Genomic DNA, 9,945 nt, shown 5'->3' on the forward strand with positions numbered 1-9,945 from the left:
GAAGTACCATACATATGATCCAGCAATCCCACTCCTTGGAATATATCCTAGAGGAATCAGAGCCCTCACATGAATAGATATATGCACACCCATGTTCATTGCAGCACTGTTCACAACAGCAAACAGATGGAAGCAACCTAGGTGCCTGCCCATCAGCAGGTGGATGGATAAATGCATTATGGTATATTTACACAGTGGAATACTATGCAATGATAAAGAACAAAAATGAATCCATGAAACATCTCATAACATAGATGAATATGGAAGGCATTATGCTGAGTGAAATTAGTCTCAAAAGAAGAAATATTGTTTAAGACCGCTATTATAAGAACTCAAGAAAAGGTTTAAACACAGAAGAAAATATTCTTTGATGGTTACAAAGGCGGGGAGGGAGGGAGAGGTGTATTCACTAACTAGTTAGCAGAAAAGAATTATTTTAGGTGAAAGGAAGGACAACACACAATACAGGGGAAGCCAGCACAACTGAACTAAACTAAAAGCTAAGAAGTTTCCTGAATACAACCAAACATTTTGAGGGACAGAGTAGCAAGGGCAGGGACCTGGGGACCATGGTTTCGGGGGACATCTAGGTCAATTGGCATAATAGTGTTTAATAAGAAAATGTTCTATATCCCATTTTGGTTGTGTGGAGGCTGCTGTCTTAAAAGCTAGCAAGTGACCATCTAAGATACATCAATTGGTCCCAACCCACCTGGAGCAAAGGAGAATGAAGGACACCAAAGACACAAGGAAAATATTAGTCCAAGAGACAGAAAGGGCCACTTAAACCAGAGACTCCATCAGCCTGAGACCAGAAGAACTAGATGGTGCCTGGTTACCACCAATGATGGCCCTGACAGGGAACACAACAGAGAGTCCCTGACGGAATAGGAGGAAAGTGGGGTGCAGAACTCAAAATCTAGTAAAAAGACCAGACTTGATGGTCTGACTGAGACTGGAAGGACCCAGGAAGACATGGCCCCCAGAAATCATTCCCAAAGCCCACTCTTCAGACGAAGATTAGAGTGGACTATAAGACATAAAATGATACTCACGAAGAGAGTGCTTCTTAGCTCAAGTAGATGCATGAGACTAAATGGGCAGCTCCTGTGCTGAGGCGAGATGAGAAGGCAGAAAGGGATAGGAGCTGGGTGAATGGACACGGGAAACCAGGGGTGGAAATGAGAAGTGTGCTGTCACGTTATAGGGAGAGCAACTAGGGTCACATAACAATGTGTGTATAAATTTTTGTATGAGAAACTAACTTGAGCTGTAAACTTTCACTTAAAGCACAATAAAATAAAGACAGTGTCAGACCTAGACCTTATTTCCATGGGCTGAGCTTGGTCTGAGGCAAATTCTAGAGCTAGTTTCTTAAATGCCTGTTGAGCATCCTTGGTGATAGCTCAGGTAAGCAGACAGCACCAGGGCAGTCACGTCACGTTTTTCTCTGCGAGTATGTGTGGCAGTGATGCCATCCTATATTCTGCCAGGAGCCGTTGTCACGATCACCACGCCCGTGAACATGAACGTGGACAGCCTGCAGTCCCTGTCCTCGGACGGGGCCACCCTGGCGGTGCAGCAGGTCATGATGGCGGGCCAGAGCGAGGACGAGTCTGTGGACAGCGCGGAGGACGATGGGGGCGAGCTCAGCACCACTCACATCAGTGGCCTGGTCTTGGAGAACAGCGACTCCCTGCAGTAGGGCCGGCGGGGGCGGGGGGGCACACGGCAGCCAGGACAAGGAGCAGACTTGCCTGACTTTTTATAGTTTGCACAGCAAACGTTTTACACAAGTTTTATTTCTAATATGTTTTATATGTAGATATAGAAGAGTGCACTTTTGTATTTCATAGTAAGCTTAAAGAGCGTCTTTGCTGGTTCAGCGACTTCTTTCAAACGTGTGTGTGTGAGTGCGGGTGCGTGTGTGTGTTTAATTTTAAGAAAATTCTTTAAAGGTTTAACGCTAGGAACGCGGTGAATGAGACACCCCGGGCCCGTAGATTAAGGAAGTGCCGCCACGTCCTAAGCTGCGCAGCCTGGCCCGGGCCGTGTGCTGACCTGTGTGCCCACCTGTGTGAAAGAAGCCCCTGCACCTGAACGGCCAGCGAGGTGGGTGGCGACCCAGCAACCAGCAGCGCCTGAGCGCGCAGTGAACGCGTGGTGGTCGGCCTAAGTTTAATTTCTCTCGCATTCACTGAGCCTGTTTCCTTTGGTATATATGAAAAGAAACGCCTATTTTTACCTTGCTGGAATTATTGGATAAAAAAAGCTATTTTTATAAATTCGCTTTGAATTGGATTATGACTATATTGAGGATGAAATTTCTAGAGAAGAAACAATACACGTGTAGTACTTCAATTTGGACCAAATTTGATGGACCTGCCTAAAGTTAGCTAGCATTCCACGGTTCTCTGCTCTCCCTGGCAGTGACGTACATTTACTGCCAGAAAAGAAACCGCTCTTCGGTGCAGTTGCGGTCTCTCCCAATTTCGGTTTGTACGCAGCGCTCAGACTGCGTCTTTCACTTGATGTAAATACGTTTCTGAAGGTATTTGCTAATAGGACTGCAGGTAAGGTAAGTGAAAATGGCAGCCAGTAATCAGTTCAAAGCTCTTACCGTTCATACGCTTTCAGTCTAATTTAAATCTGACCACAGTTAATGGTCATCTTTAACTGCGTGTGGTTTGAGAGTTTTTAAGTCAATCATATGTTACGCGTAGAATGTTTATAATCAGTAACAGGAAATGTCCTCTACTCAGAGCTGGCGTAAGTAACAAATGTCCAAACTGTCACACAATCACAGACACCCAGGAAGTGACAGGGATGAATTGAGCTGTGACAACGGGGTGACGAAGATGCCCCTCTGCTGGACGGGGTGACGAAGATGCCCCTCCACTGTGGGCTCACGCACACGTGCTGCTGGCCTTGATGTCACTATTTCCTTGCATTTTTTGCTTTGGAATTTCCAGGGTCCCCTGCTCTGACACGACCATGCGGGATTTGGAGTAATCTCACAGCCATGTTTTCCTGGTAACAAAACCAAAGGAAACCCGCTGCCGTCAAGTCGGTTTCACCTCCTACTGACCCTGTAGGACAGAGCTGAACTGCCCTACAGGGTTTCCAAGGCTGTCACCTTGACAGAAGCGGGCTGCTGCGTCTTTCTCCCGCGGAGTGGCTGGTGAGTTCGAACCACTGACCTCATGGTCGGCGGCTGAGCACTTAACCACTGCTCCACCAGAGCAAGACAAATCAAAAGAGTGCTGGGTTTTGTTTTCCTTGGCTTGCTTCTGTTTGTTTACTGGGGAGTGGAGCTTCTCTCTGCGAGAAAATAAACAGGCCGCCTTGTTTCACAGAGAATTTCCTTCTGGAATCTTAAGTGGAATGCCCCAACTTCAGTTTGTTTATAAATGATGGTTTTATGGTTGGAAGGTCATGAGTTCTTGAGATTCAGCAATAGTAACTGACTATTGGACCAAGTTTACAGGGAAGGAGTATTTTGGGCTAGCGCAGATTTTTTTCTGGAAATGATTTTTTTTTTTCCCCAAAAGACATATTAATTAAAATTAGTCATAGGACATTACTTCATAGATAACTTAGATGGGGCAAGAAATACATAGAAAGTTGTTTTTAAAAATTTCAGGAGCTTTAACTACAAGAGATACTTGGCTCTAACTCTTTGGGGGAAGAATAACATTTTTAACCAGCCATTGCATTCCTTATTTATAATGTTTTTACTGTTTTAAGTCGGGCCTACACAAGTCTAAAAGGTGATGTTTCATTTTAACTTAAATTCCACTTTGTTAGGCTTCTTATAACTAGCAGCTGTGGGTGCCAGCCCGCCCTCCCTTCCTTCCTTGCTCCCTCTGTCCCCTTTTCACTGCCCTGCCCACTTGTTTGGATGAGTGAAAACGTGACTGGACTGGCACCCATGTACAGGCCACTCACCTCCCCCACCAGGAATCATGTTCGCAGACTGCTGTTCCCCAGGGCGCCCTGCGGCGCCGGCGGCAGTGAGGCCTGTGCTGTGTGCACGTTCTGGCCCCCTGCTGAATGACAGGCGTGTGCTGGGGACAGCTGACGGCAGCCTCCTGGCGCCATCAGTTCTCACTTGCTAAATTCAGAGGACTAGGAGAAAGATCATGTAGAGAAGTCACGGTGGACGAAGCCCGAGGTTCCTGTAACCTCCCCCAGTGGAGAACTAGGTGCTTTAAGTAAGCTCTCCCTGGCAAGCCCTTTTTGATTCATGAAACCATTCCTGGCATGCTTGCTGCCAGGCTTGCACCTTAAAGACGCCGATTTTCCAGTCCTCAGACCGTCAAGAGAATTTGTGAAAGTACATTCCCATTGGACTCGCATTTTTAAATCGTCAAATTAAATCCCAGCTTTGTTCTTATTAAATTCTTTCCTTATGAAGGATCCTTTTGAATGTGTCTTGAGACCCATATTAAGCATGTTGCTATTTTTTCTTCTGCTCAGTGGTGGAGCAGATCACTAGACTGGCTAGACAAGCTCCAGCCAGTGGACTAACTCAGCTTTCGATTTGTTGATTCCAGATAGTAAAATCAATTTAAATATTTATCCAGTTGGCAAAGTAAAGTATGAAGCCAGCAGGCTCACAGATTGCAAAGCAATGTTGCTAAAACGTGATACCTAAGGGTTGGGTGAATAATTTCCGTGTTGCCTGTTGAATGATCTGTTTCTTGTGCATCGGAGCACTTTTCCCTTTGAAATGAACTCCAAGGTCCCGGTAAGGTGATCTACCCGAGCTGCGGAAGGCCGTCTCTGGCAGTTGGTGACGGCAGTAATTCCACCATCCTCCTTTGCTTAGTTACATTTGGTCAATGAAACTGACAATCTTTAAAATGTGAATACTGTAACAATATGTTTTTCTTGGATTGTTGTCTTTAAAAGGGATTTTTGTGAAGCAATTGATTTATCAAAGCAAAAAAAAAAAACAAATTAAAAATAGAAACATGCTTTATGGATGTTGTATTTTATAAGTCATGTCACGGAAAGCGCCCCTTTTCCCTTCATCACACTGGTCCCTTGGCCCACGTCCTGCCTCTGCAGTGAGGAAGACAGACTGTCTTGACGCAGCTCTTCAGGACTCAGTGTTACTGAATTAAATGATTTTAGTAAGCATTTCCTATGTAAACAGTGTTTAGGAGGCATTGTGGTTAAGAGCTACGGCTGCTGACCAAAAGGTCGGCAGTTCGAATCCACCAGCTGCTACTCTGTACTATAGAGTCACTACAAGGTGTTATCCACTTGATGGCAGGGGGGTTTTTGGTCTAACACAAATGTTTCCTCTGTTATGTTATTATTTAAATTAACTCAAGACTTCAGCTCTTTGTTTTTATTGTGGTATGTGTGAATTTGAACTACGCCATAGGGTTTCCTGGGCTGAAATCTTTAGGGAAACAAATTGCCAGGTCTTTTCTCCTGTGGAGCGGCTGGTGGGTTCCAACCACCAACCTTTCCCTTAGCAGCCAAATGCTTAACCGTTGTGCTACCAGGCCTCCTCTTTAAAAGCCATCATATCAGGAATTCTTCTATCCCAGTATGTTTGATATAGAGTATTTTAATGATGTTGATGGCCTTAATCACATAGACATTTTTAGAAAATGACTTTTAGAAAAAAATGAGGTACATTTTAAAATATTTTGCTTTATATGAACTTAATTTTTTTTTCCCCATATTATCTTAACGCAGCAATCCATGTCCAGAATAAGTTGTGGAGCCCTAAATAGTTGGTGCTATTTTTTTTTTATCTTATATGTTAATGTAGACTCGAGTTTTCAAAACCATAGCTCTTTCCACCTTGTGTGTTAGAGTCACAATTGTTACTGACCCCCGTCCTCTTGAATCAGCTGATTACTCCCAGGATGATACATTCATTAGCTTGGATGACAAGGGTACCAAATACACTTAACTGATCATTTCTTTAACAGGCCCTGGCGGTGCACACAGCCCACTGTTTCTTTCCTCCTTGTAGCTGTGTTTTCCTTTACATGCTTAAGTCTATGAGATTCATGATACCTGTCTTAGGATCTTTGTCTACTACTTCCATGATCTCTGCCATAGCCAGGCTTGTTTCTTTTGCCTGCTTTTTCTCCTGGTTTTGGGTCATAGTGTTTCTTTGTATGGTTGGTAATTTTTGATTGAAAGCTAGACATTGTGGATTTTACATTGTTGCCTTCCTTTACAGTGCTGGATTTACTCTGGCATACAGTCAAGTGTCTTGTGGGTAAATTGGATCTCTCTTAGTCTTTGCAGAGCAGTTTTATCCTGAGACTTAATATAGCCCCCCCACCAGTAAGTGTGATGCTTCTGAGGACTCTACCATGTGTCCCTTACAAGGTCTCCCACTCTGGCTGGTGGGAACACGACCTATTCCCAGCCCTGAGTGAACTCTGGAAATTCTTGGGCTACTGCTTTTTGGTGCAGCTTCCTCAGCCTGGAGGAGTTTGCTGTCAAGCTTGCACAGATCAGCCGCTCAGCCAGACTCACGTGGACACCACTGCAAACCTCTGAAGCTATTCTCTGGCCAGCTCCTCCCTCTATAGGACTCTGCCTCCCCAGAACCCTCTGGAACTCAAATTCGAGGCATCCCAGGCTCCAGGAACTCCAGTCTCTTTCCCCTCAACTCAGTGAGCTGTGCACTCTGCTTGGGTCCCCCTCCCTGAGCTGCAGCCTAGCGATGCCTCCAGCAGTGCACTGGGCAGCGGCAGGGCTCCCCTCACTGCTTCCTGCATGGGTCCACTCTCCTGCTTGTTTAATTCTGAGAAAAGCTTCATGTGTTTGTCCATTTTTCTAATTTATGGCAGGTGGGCAAAGCCCATAGAGGCTAGTCCTTCATGCAGGAATCAAAGCTTACGTAGCCTGCCTCCATATTTTAAGAGTTCTGTATGTTAAGGAAAATGTACACAATGAGAAACACAGTTTTAGCCTAACAGTACTGAGGGTAGTGGCGAGTTATTAAAGCATCTCACGTTTATCTTGTAAGTTAGACTGGTAACTCCATTTAACAAAATGTGAAAGCTGGAGTCTCAATGATGCTTAATTTTGGGATGTCTGAAAACTTGGGAACCCTGACCTTACCTTATACTAGTCCTTATAAATGGGTAAGTACTATTAATATGCTAATGCAAAATCTCAAAATTATACTTTACATAATTTGAGTTACAAGAGCTTTGTGCCTTTATGATGACTAGTGAGCAGGATCCTCTGATACAGTGGTAGCCATGGAGTGGAGAGGAGCAGATAGAATTTAGCTAAACTTTGGAGGTGAGTTAACAGGATTTGTTGATTGATTGGATTAAGATAAATGGTGGAATCAAAGATGCCCCTTAGGTGATGGGCTTGAGCATCTGTGTGGACTGTGTGTCATTAACTCATTAGCTGATAAGGAGATGACTGAATGATTGGGGTGGCGTAGGGAGTAGGGAGCGTGTTTGGAAGGAAAAAAAATTACAAGTAAACACTGAATTTGTGATGCTATGCGGGAGAGAGGTATAGGCTGGATATAATATGAGCATCCTCACCATAAATTAAATCCATGAGAATGGGTGAGATTGCCTTGGGAGGAAGAAAGTGGCTCAGGTGTGAGCCACAAGGACCACTAATATGTAGAGTTCTGTTAGAGGTGAGTGAGCAGCCAGTGGAGTTGGAGAAAATGCTCAACTGGACTGTACCAGATAAGCCAAGAAAGGAGTGTTTCTAGGAAAAGGGAGCAATTGAGCGTGAGGATTGCTGCTGAGAGGTCAGATAAGATTGGACACTGGATCAGGCAACCAGGAAATCTATAATTCGTGGCTTTGCTAAGAGCAATTTCAGAGAAGTGGTAAGGGCAGAAGCTCACAGGGGGAATGACTCTGAAGCTGGTAGAAGGTGATAGGGGAACTTCTCGTTGTTACCTTGGGGTGAGAACAACCTTCTTTTAAGACCCCAAAGGCATAAATCATAGGACAAAAGATTGGTGGATTTGACCTAATGAAAATTAAGGATTTCTATTCAATGAAGGACACCATGGACTATTAACAGAGAGAGAAGTGTTTGCTTTTTTAAAAAACATCTGAAGCTGACAAAGAGTGTTTAGAATTAAGGAGCGGGAGGGAATCCTGCACTTCAACAAGAAAAAGACTGGAAATCAATGGGAAAGCGACAATATTACTAGGTAGTTCACTCCAAGGGAAAATGAAATGGCCAATACGCACATGAAGAGGTGCTCAGCTTCACTATGAACAGAGATATATAAATTAAAACCACATTTTGTCCAGTAGGCAAAAATTAGAAAGGGGATATTGAAGATTTGTAGAAGTGGGAACTCTCATACTGCTGAAGTATTACAGGCTACAGCCATTTTGGAGTACATATAATAGTACTTAATGAAATTAAGTATTCTTATACTCTGTGGCCCTAAAATCTCACCCCAGAGAAATTCTTTTACAGGGTCACGTGAGGACTTGTATGCATCATCAGGAAAGACTAGTCACTAGAAAAGGACGTCGTGGTTGGCAGAGGGTCAGCAAAAATGAGGGAAGCCCTCAATGAGGTGGATTGACACAATGGACTCGAACATACCAATTATCGTGAAGATGGCACAGGACTGGGCAACATTTTGTTCTGTTGTACATGGGGTCGCCGTGAGTTGGAGCAAACTCGACGGCAACTAACAACAGCAACAAAGATATTCACTGCAGTGTTGTTTGTGATAGCTTGGAGATACAAAAGCAACCTAAGTTTCCATGACTAGGGAAATGGATAAGCAATGCGGTAGATGCATTGGTCTCGATTACTGTGCAGCATTTGGACACAATGAACTAGATGACATGCGGGTCTGGTTTTGTTGACTGCTTTATCTCTTGACAGTAGGTTGTTTTTTTCTTTGTTGTGTGTCTCATAGTTTTTGATTGAATGCCAGATATGTGTAGAATAGTAGAGACCAAGGTTAATAGTATCTGTGTCCAGAAATGGGCACACCCCTCTGATGGGCCATTAGTGTGGGGGGTGAGACAGTCTGTTCAAAAGATGAGCTGGGTTTAGTTCTGTTGTTGCTGTCATTACTTTCAGCACACCACAGGCTTACCATTTTTCCAGCCGTGGCAGCTGCTACCTCGTGCTTACTGTGATGGGTCAGAGAGTTCTCCACATCCCTCCACCTCCAGCTTTCAGGAGGCCCTGCACACTTGTGCCACAGAAGCCATGAAGCCATCTCTCTCTGGGCTCCTACCTCCTCCCCAGCAGGAGATTGCTGTTGCTGGTTCTCCCGGACCTCAGAGGCCAAGCCTTCTCAGTGCTTCTGCCCATCCCAACCCCCTGCTGCTGCAGCCAAACTATGCCTTAATTCTATGTAGGGTCTTGGTTAGGAGTGTGCTTGGGATCAGCGCAGGATCCTGGGCTCTGAAAGGTTTTCTGCCCCTCCCTCAGGGGAAATGACTTTTGCTTCTACCCCTTCCCTGGAAGCAGTGGATCTTCACCTGCGGCGGGGCGGGAGGGCGGGGGGGAGCGGACAGGAGGTCCACTGTGGAGGCTCTCCATCTTCCTCATGAGCATCCAGAGAGGCCTATGGAAAGAGGCTGGGCCAGAACGCGGCTTCCACACTAGGCTGTTAATAATTGGTGAACATTTTACCTATGCTGTGGCCACTGCTCATCCTCCAGTGCTCTGCCAAAGGTGAAGCAGTTTGCACGCCCCTCCTTGGAGGGCATTATGGATTGGATTGTGTCCCCCAAAAATACATGTTGTAAATCCTAACCTCTATGCCTGTGGTTATAATCCCATTTGGGAAGAGCAGATTGTCTCTGTTAAATGCTAATGAAGCAGGGTTAGTGGAGGGTGTATCTTGAGTCAATCTCTATTGGGATACAAAAGATTATTAAACAAGCAAGCCAGCAGAGGTGGGAGAAAATAGACGACACAGCACATGAAGATGGCTCAGTG

The 9,945-nt window shown here is 44.9% G+C and overlaps 1 protein-coding gene across 6 annotated transcripts in view; it reads left to right on the plus strand.

Annotated features, from left to right (window-relative positions):
* The window catches only part of PKNOX1 (PBX/knotted 1 homeobox 1), a 79,722-nt gene extending 70,308 nt beyond the window's left edge, over positions 1-9,414 (plus strand). For 4 of the 6 annotated variants that reach the window (XM_049874959.1, XM_049874956.1, XM_049874957.1 and 1 more), the window contains exon 11: positions 1,494-5,582. In XM_049874959.1, coding sequence (XP_049730916.1) covers positions 1,494-1,705 — 212 coding nt within the window. In that variant the 3' untranslated portion in view covers positions 1,706-5,582. Of the gene's footprint in view, positions 1-1,493 lie in introns of all 6 variants that reach the window. The other 2 variants (XM_049874961.1, XM_049874960.1) reach the window with 2 other exon arrangements.
* The last annotated feature ends 531 nt before the right edge of the window (positions 9,415-9,945 follow it).

Source organism: Elephas maximus, chromosome 2 (genome assembly GCF_024166365.1).
Source record: "Elephas maximus indicus isolate mEleMax1 chromosome 2, mEleMax1 primary haplotype, whole genome shotgun sequence".
In the NCBI taxonomy this organism is placed as follows: Eukaryota; Metazoa; Chordata; class Mammalia; order Proboscidea; family Elephantidae; genus Elephas; species Elephas maximus.